Below are 15,374 nucleotides of genomic sequence, written 5' to 3' on the forward strand. Positions count from 1 at the left end.
TTCCCACAGGCAAAGGTGTCAGGCAGGGGTGCGTTCTATTTCCCTGTTTGTTTAATCTGTACACAGAGCATATCACTCAAAGAACCGAGCTAGACTCAGAAAGGAGTAGCAAAAATTGCTGGAAGAAATATCAGTGACTTAAGACATGCAGATGATACCATCTTGCCAACAGAAAGCAGTACCTAAAACAGGAGTAGTCAGACAGAACAATGCAGCAGACCAGAGCCCCCGAATGCACCCATGTATCCTTGGATATTTACTATAAATTAAAGGTTACCTTTCAATTAGCTGGGGAAAGTACGGGCCATTGAACAGAACAATTTTAAAATGTACAAATCACTCTTAGTTGCAGGCCATAGAAAAACAGGCAATAGACCAGATTTAGTTCCCAGTTCACCAGCTCCTGCTCTCTTCTATTTTTGGTATCTGCCCTGAAGGAACACTTACACATATAGACAAGGAGGCAGCAGCAGACATCTCACTGCCGCTGCATTTGCAGAAGAAGAAAAAAATTAAAAGCCACCTAAATTTTCGACAGTAGAACAGCCACACAGCTCAAGATATATCCGTACCACGTCCAATTACGCAGATCTACATACACTAATATAGAAATGTCTTCAAAGCATACCATGGGGAGTAAAAGAGTACAAATGCTGCAATATTTATACATTTCTTAAAACACACCCACCCACACACAGAGTAGTAAAGGCATGAAAAAAGCTATACTCCCATCTGATCCATCTGATAACAATGGTTACCTCTTGTGGGAGAAAACTGAGCAAGGTGTAGTTTGTTTGGGGGGATGGGTGTCTTACAGGACTTCGGTTTTCTCTGTTTTGTTTGTGTTTTACACTTTCATCTAGTCATTTAATCATCGTTAAAATAATAAAGCCAATGCAACTTAATGAAAAATGCTGTATATGGTAAGTAAAAAGTGAACACATTTCACATTCATCATAATTACAGCTATTTAAAAATTAGCATGATCACACAGAAATGCAAAAAGGAACTTTCAATAAAATGGAAGAATTAAAGGAGATTTTTTTTTCCTGAAAATTTTGATTAACACAGTTATAACAGTGTTTATATAGCAAAACAAATTAAGAGCTTAATGACTTTGTAGTCATATGTCCTGAAGAAGAATCCCATGAGGACTATGAGGTGGAGATGGGATAAGCATGCTATTCTGGCACACGTGTGGAGTGGCATCAGGATATAATGGCACACAAACTACCTGGAGTCTACAGATCTGCCTTCAGAATCCTACTCTGTTGAGCCAGCTGGGGTTGATCTGACTCTCAAGATTCCACATATGGAAAATTAGGTCATTAGAATCACTTCACAGGGTTTTTAGAGCCTTGCTCCTCAAAGTGTGGTCCATGGACCAGCAGTGTTGGCAGCACCTGGAGCTTATTAGGAATGCAAAACTTCAGGCTTCAAGCCAGTCCTCCGGGATGAGAGTATCTGAGGGTGGAGCCTAGCAATCCGTGTTTTCACGTCTCCCAGGGACTCCCGTATTCATAGCAGCACTATTTACAACAGCTAAGATCTGGAAACAGCCCAAGTGCCCATCAGTAGGTGAGTGGATTAAAAAAACTGTGGGAAATTCACACCATGGAATACTATGCAGCTATAAAAAAGATGGATCTTGTACCATTTGGGACAGCATGGAGGGACCTGGAGAGCATTATGCTAAGCAAAATAAGTCAGGCAGAGAAAGACACTTATATTTGGAATCCAAGGAACAAAATAAATTGACGAACAATATAGGACCATAGGCCTGGAAGCGTGAAACAGACTGGCAGGTCTCAGAGGGAAGGCGGGAAGGAGGGCAGGAAGAGATCAACCAAAGAACTTATAAGCATACACGGGTAGCCCAGGGACACAGACAATAGACAGGTGCAGGTCTGGGGTGGGGTGGGAGATGGCTGGAGGAGGGGAAGGGGGGGAAATGGAGGACATCTGTAATACTCTCAACAATAAAATAAATTCAAAAAAAAAGTGGAGGAAATTTTTCCAGAATTAGAACACTGATTGTTTCCTGCCTTCCAGTCTGGGTGGCTACCTTTCCATTGTAGGTGATTAACTTAATAATAATGAATTGGTGGAAAGCAGTGTTTGCATGATATTTGATTCATTTAGTTTTCTAAAGCAGTGCTACTTAATCTTTAGCATGACTGGGAGTCTCTGTATTTTTTTTCTATTCCTCACCTGAGGACATGTTTAGAGAGAGGAAGGAGAGGGGTGGGGGGAGAGAGATACATCGGTTGGTTGCCTTCGGTACTTACCCCGACCGGGGATGGAACCAGCAACCTTTAGGTGCACAGGACAATGGTCAAACAACTGAGCCACTCTGGCCAGGCTCTGGTTTTTGTTTTTTATTTTTTCAGAAACATATGGTCATGAATTATTTCATCAATTAAAAAGGAATAAAATAATAAAAAAAGGAAATCTAGGAAACTTTCCACTAAATGACCTTAGACCCTGGCCACCTCCCCTGAGTATAAAGAGTCAAGGCAAATGGGTGGGAAGATGGAAGTCAGATGACTATCGTGCCCAAGTTATGGCTGCTCCTGGCACTGGGGTCTCCCTCTTCAGGCAGCATTGAGGTCTCTTGGGACCATTAAATAAACCAAGGGTGTGACAGCTGTGGCCTCGGCTATATGCTGTTCAAAAATAAAAACAACAGCTTAGGGCAAGGCCTGCTTTTTGAGCAAACTTGATATTTAAAAATCTAAAACTGACAAACAGGTAAAGCATTGCAAAATAATTCACCAAGAAAGAGCACAGAAAACTCTTCTAGTAACATTGAGTTAAATAGAGCAGATGAGACATCTCTGCTCCCTTCACAAACCCCGTTAAAATGAAAGTAAAGAATCGAAATGGTAGAAATCCTCAGACATGAAATCGGAGAGAAGCAAATAGCAGGTGAGCAAAGCCAATCCATTTTTATAAGATAGAAGGCAGATGGAGGAATTAGAAGAGCTGAGATGCCTGAACACTAGATGCCAAAGAAGAAAGTCATTCACACACCAAATTCCCAGAAGGCCCAACCATTAGAAGAACCACATACCACAGGTGGCAACAGCAAACCATATAGGAAAAAAACAGTGAGGTGAGATAAAAATCCAGGTAATAAGCATATAGATCCTGGGTTTCTCTCTTTCTCTAACCCCATGATGAAGCGTTTTTTTATAATTGCATCAGAGAGACTCTAAACTGAGGGGCAACAGGTACAGTGACATTTCAGAATACCAAAGATATTTGCATTGAGCTTCAGAAAGAAAAACAGATTACATACAAAGAATCGAGACTCAAAATGGAATTTCTCAACAGTAATGCTAAAAACTAGAAGACAAATTTTCAGGAGAAATTACTTTTTAACCTAAAATTCAGTGCTCAGATAATCAACCAAATGTGAGGATGGAATAAAATTTTATCATCATGGTCCTTTTCTAAAGAAGCTACTAAAGGATGTGTTCCACCAAGTCAAAGGGAGGGGAAAAACAAGAAGCTCAGGGGCCCAAGACACAGGGATTCAGCATAGGAGAGAGGAGATGTGTCAGGACCACAGCTGTACAGCAGATCCAAAGACAAATGAACCAGATGGGAAGGGCAATGGGAGGGCTTCAAGTGAGATTCTCCAGGAAAAGAAAAGAGCTGACAGATTACCAGCTAAGTCTGACAACATGGAAAACACTATTCTAAGGATTTCTCAATTCTGTTGTAGAGATTGGAAAGAAGTGGTGACAGTAACTACTAATCAAACAAAAAAGGCAAGGCACATCCTTAATCTGAGGGAGATAAAACAGTTGACTAAGAAAGGAAATGCAATTACAGTATATTAACAGGGTTGGCAGTGAGCCACACTTCACAGCGATAATAATGTAAACACTGAATGTCGATTTAACCAAAAATAGAGGTTTTATTACATTGGGGGGACAAGTAGCTAAGATATTAAAACCTCATGTAGAAAGCAGCTAATGTTTATAATTCATAAATAAATTATAGACTATATTTAGAAAGACAGAGGTAAATATCAGAAACAGCGAAGAGAACTGAAAGTTGTTACTGATGAAAGAACACAGGAGTGGGAGGGATGGAGACTGCTCTCCTAGTTACTCATCCAAAGGAAGCCTTGTGCTAAGATCTGGCTTTTGACCCATGAACATATGTTTCTTAAGCTTTCTGGGTTTCAGTTTTTTCTGCTGTAAAACAGGGATCATGATAAAGCTCTTATGGGAAACACATGAAGCCCAGCCGGCGTGGCTCAGCGGTTGAGCATCGACCCATGAACCCAAGAGGTCAGGGTTCGATTCCCAGTCAGGGCACATGCCCAGGTTTCGGGCTCAATCCTTAGTAGGGGGCATGCAGAAGGCAGATGATCAATGATTCTCACCATTGATGTTTCTATTTCTCCCTCTCCCTTCCTCTCTCTGAAGTCAATAAAAACATATTTTTAAAATAAAGTTAAAAAGCACATAAGATAATGGGGTAACAATGCATTTGTGAACATTCCCACTTCACGTGGACCACTTTTTCAGAAGAGCCATTCCTCAGACAGGTTGAGAGGAGCCACCATCGAGGCATACAATTACCCAAGAGCCGAGGTGGGGAATGTGGATTACTACAATGCCGGGTATGCAGGAGCAGCAAGGGGACGAGAGGAGAGTGTGTGGCCTAAGTGCACAGGGCTTCTCAGGGATGACCTCTGCAGTCTGAAACCAAGGGCGCTTAGAGCAGATGGTGTAACTGTCCTAACGGAACTGAGCACGTGTCCTTACTCTCTCCAGTCTCTAGCTTCCCTGTCTGTAAACGTAGAGGTAACACCTGCCCTGAGGGCTGCTGTAATGATTCCATGTGAAAGGCCCTTGGTGCAGCAGCTGGTACAGTTTCTCCCTTGGCAAAGGATGGCAGCTACCATACCCCACACGAGTTTGCTCCTGAGAACAACTCTAACCTTCAGTTCTAACATCAGTCAAGCACCCAGGGTCAGCTGAGCTAAGCCTCCTGAGGGTGAGACAGTCCATCCAGTCCTGTCCTCTTTTCTCTCAAGAGCCTTTCATTAGACAACAATACATATTCAACGAAGGGAAGGTTGAAAATATAAATGGGCAAAGACAAGAAAATACGTATCACAAGTAATCCCAGCAGTAAGAGTGAAGCACCATTAACATTTCAGTGCATAACCTTCCGTACGCTTTTCTGCACTTGTGTATATTTTGAAATAAAAATGAAATTTCACTATACCTAATATTCTTTATTCTTCATCTTCATCTTTCCTCAAAGTGAAATTATTTCAACGTCATCACTTTGAATAGCAGCAGAGTCCTGACCCTTTTATAGTGGATTCTTTCCTCAGGTGACAGACAGTGACTGTTGTAGCACTTACTCTAGCTTATTGGACGGACTACAGGGTTGACACCAGAGGGAAAAAAAGCAAAAGCCACCTTAAGCTGCATGTTTTCAATAAATGTTGGTGATCACAAGTGCATTGATACCAACGCGGCTCATCGCAAAGCAGGCCAGCAGCTGCTCAATATGCTTTTTTAAGCTGCATTTATTTCTGGATCTTGGGAGGACTGTGAGATATTTTGGAAGTCCTGCACATTTCTCACTTCTTAGAGCTTTAAAAAACATGAATACACACACACACACACGTATATACAGACACACATATGCATACACACATACGTATACACACACATACACATACACTACTTCTTACATATATAATACACATAAATAAATGTTGCAAATAAACACATGTAAAAATGCTTTGCACTAAGTATGTATACATTATTTTGGGAAGAAGGGGCTATGTCATCTTTCCGTTCATAATAGAAACACTGGAAACCCAAGCTCTGCTACTTTCGATGGGCAACTTAGATTTTTTCTGGGCAGAAAGAGACCCAGATTTGGAAACACACATCAAAATCGTCAATGTGGATATAATACGATTTTGCCCTTTCCTAAGTTCAGGTATGAAAAACTGCTTGGTGCTAGACTGTGGTTAGAGTAACCACCGCCTATCTGGGCTGTAGAAGCAGAAATCAGGGACTCCCCGGTAAAAATCGAATCCCACCAGCCACCTGGAAAAGCCAGTTTAACCATTTATGTCCAAGCCCTGGCTCTCTTCCATGCCCCAGGGCGAGGAGTGTGTGCTGTGCACTTATCAGGGAGAGTGAGCAGACAGCAAACGTCTAAAGCCTGACCCTGCCTTGCTCCAGGCTATGCTGGGAGGGCCGGAAAGGCAGCAGAAGTCCAAGGGTCACCAGCCCCGGGCTGGTCAGTCCATGAATAACTGAAAATGGACTTTTTCAAAGCAGACTCCGCAATGGAAAGTTAAAAAGAACCTTTGAAAATACTTTTGCCATATTAAATATATTTAACTAAAAGATGGAATTATTTGCAGAATTCTACCTCTCAGATCAGGGGGGTTAAGGCTCGGGTTCAGATCCCCACAGAGAAGAAAGTGTATAACCAGTAAATATCGCAGTGTTTCCTGCATCATTAATGACCCTTCTGAGTGGGAGACACCAGAGGGGGCGCCAGCGGGTGGTCACCCACCAGGGAACACACGGTGCACAACGGGCATTGCTTTTCCAGGCTCAGAGGCCCAGAGGCCCAGTAAGTGTAAACGCCCTGGCACAGCAGGCTAATTTGAGGTGTGGGATTAATACCTTAATTTAACACTCTCCTGTTTGGTTAAAGGGTTGGCATTTCTACATTTCTAAATTTGGCATTCAAATCCCTTTCCGTGGGGGACCATTCGGCCTCTCTAATCTCCTTTCCTCCATTCCCTCGCCTACACCTGGCTTTTCTATCCTGGTCTCAGACTGCGTGCGGTGCTCTCCTGGCCTGGAAGGCCTGTCTTCTCCTCTCTATTGACCTACCCAGATCCCACTCTTAGTTCTCCAGAGTCCCACTCGAGCCCCAGCTCTTTAACTAAGCCTTTCCTAAAAGTTTAGCTCACCCTGGCCGCCCCCCTCCTGAACACCAGCTGCCTGTGACTCATTCTGGCCTCTGAGCGTCACGCCTCACCCAGGTCCTCGCCTGAGCTGCGCACGACTCGAGTTCCATCTCCCACGATGGGCACTCTGACACGGCGACACCAGCCTTCTTTGACCTTCCTTTCTTGACCCCCTTAACAGCATCAATACCACTGACCGCTCTCTCCCTGAAACACCCCTCTGCTTGGTTTCTGCGAAGTCACCCTCTAGAATTCCCTCCCACTTCTCGGCCCCTCTCCCTCCATCCAGCTTCTGAATGTTGGTTCAGTCCCAGGCCACCGCCTCATCGCCTCTTCCTGCGCGTTCTCTCTAGAGAAAGCCTCAGACAGCCCCATGCTCCAAGCATCATCGACATTCTGCCAGATGTCTGTCTCTCGCCTGGATCTTTCTTCGGAGCGATAGCTGGGAAGGCGAGGCCAGCCATTATTTTTGACGTTTATGGAGACAAGTCCATTTTTTATATAGATCTTTCAGGTCTTCATAGAAAAAAAAGCTTGTAGCCCATGGTTTTATTACCTCTTTAATCCAAAGCAGCCACTGTAAAGATGACCATCCTGATAGGAGGCCAGGCAGGATACTTTATTCATGTCGGAAATGTATCAATAACAGACTCCACAGCCCAGTACACTGCCTGCACCGAAGCGCTGAGGGAGGAAGCAGAGAAGGAACTAGGAGGGAGGGATCCTGTCTTTCACTTGGAGCTCTCCAGGGCTCTGCAAATTGTCTCCCGCATAGGGCACTGGATTTTTTTTTTTTTTCCCCCATGAACGACCAAATAAAGAAATGAAGGCCAGGTTGATGGCCTAAGTGAGCCCAGTCTAGGAAGGGTTCCAGTCTGGAGAAAATGGCTTATCTACAGTGAGCACCTGATCTCCCTCTGCTGAAGTGAATCTAAGTAGCGGAGGAACAGAAGATCAGGAGCCACTGCCACACAGAACAACCCCTCTCGGAGCAGCTGGCTTCCTATTTCTTCCTCGAGTGAGTTGGGGCTGTGATCACTGAGCTCTAGTGAAAGGATTTTCTAATCAGGCTGATGAACGTGTACATCTTTACCAGCTGGTGAGTTTGCATTCCACAGAAATAAGTAACCATTGGTTGGATCGCATGGGTAATTTTACAATCAGTTATCCTTTTAAATGGGCTGCTCTCTCAAACTCTTGGGATTTCTGTACCTACATCAAACTGTTCCACACAGCTGATAAACTAAAAGGACATCAGCACAGAGCCATGGTCTTTGGGTTCCTTCTGACACACCAGGCATCCGATCCCTCCCAGAACCATTAGACTGACCCGCCGTGATTTTCACTGGAGGCTCGTTTCCTCAATTAAGTCTATAAATAGGAATTTTACTGCTTTGGAGAGAAAATAAATCAGCTTAGCAGGACGCTCTTGGGCCAAAGACGGGAGGAAGGGAGGGAGAGGAAGACATGTTATTCAATGAAATGGAAATCAGGGGTGGGGTGGGTGAGCAGCTTGAGATGTAGATTCTCCTTGGTGCTGGAATAACTGACAAGCAGCCTGAAGGTGTCTTCCTTCAAAGGAGAGATCAAATCGAGAATTGGCAAGAAGGACAGTCACTCCACTGATGTTTCAAAATATTTCCACTTATTAAAATATTTCAGTACTGAACACAAATTCTGGCTCCCTGGGAGAGCACTTGTATAGAGAAAAAGCATGCCGCCTCCCCAGTAACCCTGTCCACCAGCTTGGTGCTTTATGGAAATGCCTTTTGTCAGCTTCCTACACCTCTGCCTCGGTGAGTCACGAGCAATCATCCCCCCTCTCACAAAGCAGCAGGCTACTAGGAAGGCTCATTCCTCCCTACCCCTTTCTTTCCTGTATATATTTTGTGCACTGAGCATTAAAATAGCGTTTTGCCATTACTAGACCAATTAGTATCTACCCTGCTACAAAATTAAAAAAATTTTAAAACTCCCTGTGTAATGCCCCAGCTCATAAGTTGTCCCAGTCCTCAGTCTACACTCTTCATGGTGCTGCATAAGCCGATTTCCTCTGGTGCTCCCCGCAGTGAAGTCAGAAAATATCACTCCTTCATTCGACCGATATTTACTGCCTGCTTCCTCTTTGCCAGGTAGTGAGATAAGTGTCAAGAATACAGATCTCTGACCTCATGAGGCGTACAGTTCAGTCATGGAGCTAAGGACTCAACAGGTCACTGTATAAAAATATTTCATTGCCACTGTGGTAAGTATAGCAGAAGAGACTACGTACAAGGTGCCCATCGTGAGTTATTAAAAGAGACCTGACTGGCGTAGGAGCGTCAATGAACAGGACGCGTGCAAGGCACCGTGCGAGCTGAAGTCTAGAGGGTGAGCAGGGCCGGAGCAACGGCGAGCGAGCACCTAGCAGATGGAAGAGCCTGTCTGTGGGGGCTGAGGCTGGGGGCCGGGTGCGTAAATGAACAGACAGGAGAAGAGAGTGGGGGGGGGAGCAGAGAGAATGAGAGGCAGCAAGTTCAAGATCAGGCAAGGCCTCACACAGGACACCTTCAACATTGTGGACTTAGTCCTAAGAAAAGGGTGCCCCTAAGGGTTTTAAGAACGACAACACGCTGAGGATTTTATTGAGAGGCATGGCTCAGCACTAAGATAATGGATTGATGAAGACAAGAGTGGGAGCAGGGAGACTAGTGAGAAGCTGCTAGGCAAGAAATAGAACAGATGGATTAGGATGACTTGGTGGAAATGGGAACAAGCAAATAATAATAATATTTACTTAGGAGGTAAAATGTACAGTACACACAGGAAGAACTGAGGCAGTGGGGCCTAGAAAGGATACCTTGATGGTTTTGGACTTGAGTAACTAGATAGACGATGGTGCCATTTGTAGAAACAGGGAAAGGAGCTGGTTGGGATGTTGAGAGATAAGGGCACATGAGTTCAGTATTACACAAGCTAGGTCAGAGATATCTGTGAGATACTCGAGGGGAGAGATTCAGTTGGATATATGAGGTACCACACATTAATGAGGATCATTCTAAATTATAGCAGAGCCAAACACTCAAACACTTTATACATTCTTTTAATTTTTTTTCTGGAAAAGGAGTATGTTCTAGAACTTCATTGCTCAAAATGGAAGTCGCTGGCCACATGTGGGCTACTGAGATTTAAATTAATGAAAATTAAATATATTTAAAAATTAGTTTCTCAGCTGCTCAACATGGCTAGTGACTACTGCGTTGGACAGTGCACTGGGCATTTCCATTATAGCAGAAAGTTCGATCAGAGGGCCCTGCCTAGAACATCAGAGGGCTTGCTATTTACAAGACTCAGCTCTGACCAGTCTCTCGGTGGGTGGTCAACTGTCATTCTATCAACACCAAGAAACAGAATCCTACTGTGCTGTGTGCCCCAGACAAGGCTTTGAGGGTGGAGACGCAGAAGATATGGGGGAAAAGAGACGATAACCCTTGTTATTCAGATATCTTTCAATCTATCCTTAAAAAACATTTGAAGGATGGACGCCATGGAGAGAGCGTAAAAGGGACACGGAGAGTGAACTCACATTGTAAAAATATCATCAGATCAGTTGGGGCAACTACAGTCCAATGAAAGCAGGTACCAAGGAGGCATTAAGTCTTTATTTAGATTTTGACAAAAGAATAGGAAATGGATTCATGAAAAGAGAGAGCAGGAAGATAACTCATGAGAAAACAGTTTTTACAAACGGTTGTGTACCTTTGGAATGGCAGCCGTGTTTTCCTGGAGGAACACAGAACCTGTGCTGAGCTGCATAAGAAACAGAGTGATGGAGGGAGAGTCTTTGGGGGACTAGCAGGAGCATTAATTGTGCATTGACTTAACACCAAGGCTAACTCAGATCCGAGCGGACCATTGGGGATATAAATAGTAATGGTATCCTGACCTTGTACTCAAGGAGATCCCAGTCTAAACGGCCATAGCCACCACCAGGCTGTCAGGATAAAAAGCAACTGATAAAAACAGGCCTCATGAATTATGTTCTTGCTAACAAATATGGAAGTTAAACACCATATTTGCAATATGCGAGGCATATATCTCACCAAAAATGCATATTCAAAAAGTACTATATTCCTAGGTGCCTGAACTATGGATAGAAATTCAAGTGAGGTAGGCACGAGGGTCATTGAATGATCTGTGTTGGGACAGAGCAAACATTCACGTGCTTCTCCTGAGTGTTTTCACTGACTTCATTCATTTTTAACCAAATTTAACAAGCCATAGGCTACATAGCACAGCTTGGGTTACTCTTTAGCATTTTATTTATTTATTATTATTTTTTAATCGTCACTCAAGGATATTTTTTTCCATTGCTTTTCAGAGAGAGTGGAAGGGAGGGAGAAAGAGAGAGAGAGAGACATCAATGTGAGAGAGACACATCAACTGGCCACCTCCTGCATGAGCCCTGACCGGGGTGGGGATGGAGCCTGCAACCAAGGTATGTGTCCCCGGCCAGAATCGAAACCAGGACCCTTCAGTCCACAGGCCAACGCTCTAGCCACTGAGCCAAACCAGCTAGGGCCTCTTTAGCATTTTGGATTTTAAAAATTTATTAATAACATAAGCCATGTTCAAAGTCTACAGAGCACTGCTAAACATTAAGTCCAAAGTTCATGTCAGACCTCCCGTGAAGGAACATGAGACTGTTACAGGCTTCAGCCTGGGCTGGAAAGAATCCTCTGGCTTCCACAGGTGATGACTGGGTTTCAGGCTTTGGGGAAAACGGCTCAGATCTCAAGATGAAGATTGAAACCTGTATGATACCACCTTTTATGGTTTTGTGTTGCATAGCCACGACTTGCAATGAAATTTCATTTTCTATTAGAATAAACTAATGACGTTTCTTTTCTGCTGATTGCTGGGTGATACTACCAAATAAAATATTTACCTTTAAACATGCACGAACATATTTCAATTCCTTCAGATGTGTTATTTTGCTATGTACTTTGTATCAGTTTTTATTGGAATAACTGTCCACTTGTACTATGGCCAGCTTAATAGAAAAACACTCGAATGGATTCTATTTGGTAGTGTTGGTTTTTAAAAAATATATTTGCTTTAGTTGCATATACTGATGGAATTTAGGCACATTAATCATTTCCCACTAAATTTCTTGTGTTTTGTTGCCTACTGTGAACCCTAATGCCAGCATTTTTCTTCTTAGCTACCTTTTTCAAGGCTATCAGAATATTGCTGCATATGCGGAGCTGATGATTTCCTACAAGCTCCTAATGCATCATCTACCTGATTTACACTATAAAACATGCTCACAGTTTAAAATCACTTAAAATGTGCAAAGCAAAGTGATTAATTAATTTCCTGTGGAGTTGGAATGTGTCTTAAATCCTTACCTTTTTTTGCTATTATAACAGTAACTATCAAATTAGCAAAGATGAAAATACCAGTCCTACTCAGCACCTGCGAGGGTGTTCTAGAGCACTATTGGTAGGGCTATAAATCAGCACGCTCTGTCTACAGGTCAGCCAAGGAAGAGTTAAACGGAATGTGTGGCAAATCTTAAAGGTGAGAAAGCCATTAATGTAGCAACTTTACACACAGGAATTCATCCTGGTTATAATATTCATCTCAGTGCAACTGATAAGTGCAAAAAATCAGAATAATACGATAACAGAAGACTAAATTAATTATAGCACATCCAATAATGGAATTTTATGTAGCCATTAAAAATCATTGTTAGAGCCCAGCTGGGCGTGGCTCAGTGGCTGAGCATTGACCTGTGATCCAGGAGACTGAGGTTCGATTTCCGGTCAGGGCATATGCCCGGGTTTAGGGCTCTATCCCCTGCAGGCGGCAGGCAGGAGGCAGCCGATCAATGACTCTCTCATCCTTGATGTTTCAACTCTCTCTCCCTCTCCCTTCCTCCCTCTGAAATCAATAAAGATTTTTTTTTTTAATCGCTGTTAGAAATGGATTTGATGACATAGAAAGGTGGCCCTGATATAACCGTATCTCTGGAATAACAGCATTTTTTTTAAATGTGTGCGTACAGAAAATATCTGGAAGAATGGGAGATTAACAGTGGTTTCTGTTGAGGCATTTGTCTCTTCTATTCTTGCCTCAATGTTTCTAATTTTTATATAATAAACATGTATTGCTTTTATAGATAAAACATTAATTTTTTTAAATAGTTAAATGAGACTATTTTTTAACTGTCCTACCTCTAGGCACAGGGGCTTTGAACTCATCTAGTGAGAATGGCTGTCGACGCACTGAATCTGGTGACGGCCTTCCCTCCCAACCCTGGCCCCCTGGCCCAGCTGTCCCCAGCATTCGAGCGAGGCTCCTGCTCACCAGGCTGTCCCGGATGCATGGGGTCTCCACCAGCCTCCGGGCTCCATTCTCCACGGTGACTCCCAGCCAGTTGAGTGCTGCCCAGCACCAGAGGTAGTCGTCCCCACCGTGCCAGTAGCTCACAAATGCAAAAGTCATCGCAGTGGAAAACAGTGTCCCCAGCAGGCCGTGTTGGGACCCGCCCACTGGAATGTACACATACCTAGGGAAAAAGGAGGCTGTTAGGAGCCGTGCAAAGGGCTGTCCCTGCAACACAACCGGTCCCCAGACTTGACTCCTCTACCACACGTTGCTACTTACCATGAGCAGCCCCCTCCCTACCTCCAGGACTCCACAGAGCACTCCCTGAATTCTCCATCACATAAGGAGTTGGCAAAAACACAAGCTTCAGCCCTGCAGGGCCTTAGGTTAAATGAACACACGGCTAAAGACTTGTTACCAGAGCAAACAGCACTTACAAGAGGCCGGGTGAGGAGGAATGGATTTAGCTTCTAAAAGGGATGTGTCCAACCCTAGAAAGCCAGTCACAGGATGGCAATTAAGCTCTGGCTACGTGGGGACACCAACATTCAAGACAGGCATGTATTTTACAGCTCAAACTATTAAGTTTATGGTAAACCCAGTATTTAAGCACAATTGCTGAAGTGGTAGGAGCTGAGTGCAGAAGAGGGATGCCAAGGCTGGTTCCTGAGCCTGCCAGGCACAATGCCCAGAAGCAGGAGTGAGTTTACAAGTGAAGAGAAAAGCTCTGTGCTCAGAGGTAGCCAAATTTTCACCCCAAATTCACAGCCTTCCCCTGGGTACATTCTCTGCTGCTGACACAGCTGTCTGAGTGCATGTAAGTGGGATCCATGCTCTTCAATCAGGATCTTCCTGCTAGAGCTGGACAAAATTCACACCTCGGGTTGGTAAGATCTGAAGAGCTGGTATGTGCCCTTTACAATTTGTCCTGTCTATATATTAATTTTTGTGGCAAATTTCATTTTGAAAATTACTTTTTAATAGAACAATCCTATAGGTAAGCCAAAATATACAAATTAAAACCACTCCTCAGCCAATAAAAAAATATTTCAAAAAGCTATATGATTACAGTTATTTTTAAATGTCTTTCTTTACTCTCAAATATGCTCCAGTTTAGATAAGAAATTATATGATCAGCTTGGATAGCCCCATTTTATGGGTGAGAAAACTGAGGCTGAGAAGCTAACTTGACCAAGGCAGACGGCCAAGAAGGGGAAGAGCAAACCTGCATCTTGGGCACCAAAGGTAATGTTTTCCATTACACCTCCGCACTTATTTTGAAAACCCTATATTTTACACCCCAGTGTGAAACAAACCAGAAAAATGGGGGGATGTGGCCATTTCAGAAATAAGTGAAGAAAAGAAAAATACTTTCTCCTGTGCAAAAACAAGACCAACTTGACAATCAAGTTAGCAAATATGTATCAAGCGCTCACTACAGGTTAAGAGGTCCTCCATCTGCTGCCAAGTATTTATTTTAGGCCTGCAGGGCAGGCCTGGCGTTATGGGAAACACAGAGACTTAAGACATTGTTCCTCCCAAGGACCGGGATAGCTGATTGTGAAACAATTGCAAACGCGTCCCACAGCGAAGCTAGATGGCACCATACAAGGTAGACCAGGAGGGTTTAAGGGCACCCAGAAGGGGTGAGTGGAGGCGACTGGGATAGGGGAAGCTGAGCAGCGAAGGTCCCCACCTTGGCAGGGCCTGCAGGATGAGTTTTGCTAGGCAAAGGGGAGAAGGGAGCTGCACCTTGGACTTGGAAGGGCTGGGCAAGGGGCCAGAAAAGCCTGCCAGCCAGCCCTAGGCACAGAGGTTTTAGCGGTGTTCTGCTGCCCCCTAGAGGCTACTTGGTTACTGGTACAGAGTTCTCAGCAGAAGCCTAAAAGGACCACAGTTCTCTGCGTGGCCTGGGCATAGCCGCGGCCCATCACTGAGCTCCATTTGGCTGGACTGATACAATCAGCCTTGTGTGTAAGGAGGGTCGTATGTAAAAACTACGGGGTGGTCAAATTTCAAAAATATGAGG

General features: G+C 43.9%; 1 protein-coding gene across 8 annotated transcripts in view; it reads right to left on the reverse strand.

Annotated features, from left to right (window-relative positions):
* Positions 1-15,374, reverse strand: part of HHAT (hedgehog acyltransferase) — a 176,742-nt gene that overhangs the window by 48,729 nt on the left and 112,639 nt on the right. For 6 of the 8 annotated variants that reach the window (XM_087827881.1, XM_087827882.1, XM_087827877.1 and 3 more), the window contains one exon: positions 13,325-13,526. The exons of 1 other annotated variant lie outside the window; for it this stretch is intronic. In XM_087827881.1, the coding sequence (XP_087684007.1) occupies positions 13,325-13,526 (202 nt within the window). Of the gene's footprint in view, positions 1-7,182; positions 10,947-13,324; positions 13,527-15,374 lie in introns of those variants that run through there. One more of the 8 variants, XM_087827880.1, reaches the window with a different exon arrangement.

The sequence above is a fragment of the Miniopterus natalensis genome, chromosome 19 (assembly GCF_054644295.1).
Source record: "Miniopterus natalensis isolate mMinNat1 chromosome 19, mMinNat1.hap1, whole genome shotgun sequence".
NCBI lineage: Eukaryota > Metazoa > Chordata > Mammalia > Chiroptera > Miniopteridae > Miniopterus > Miniopterus natalensis.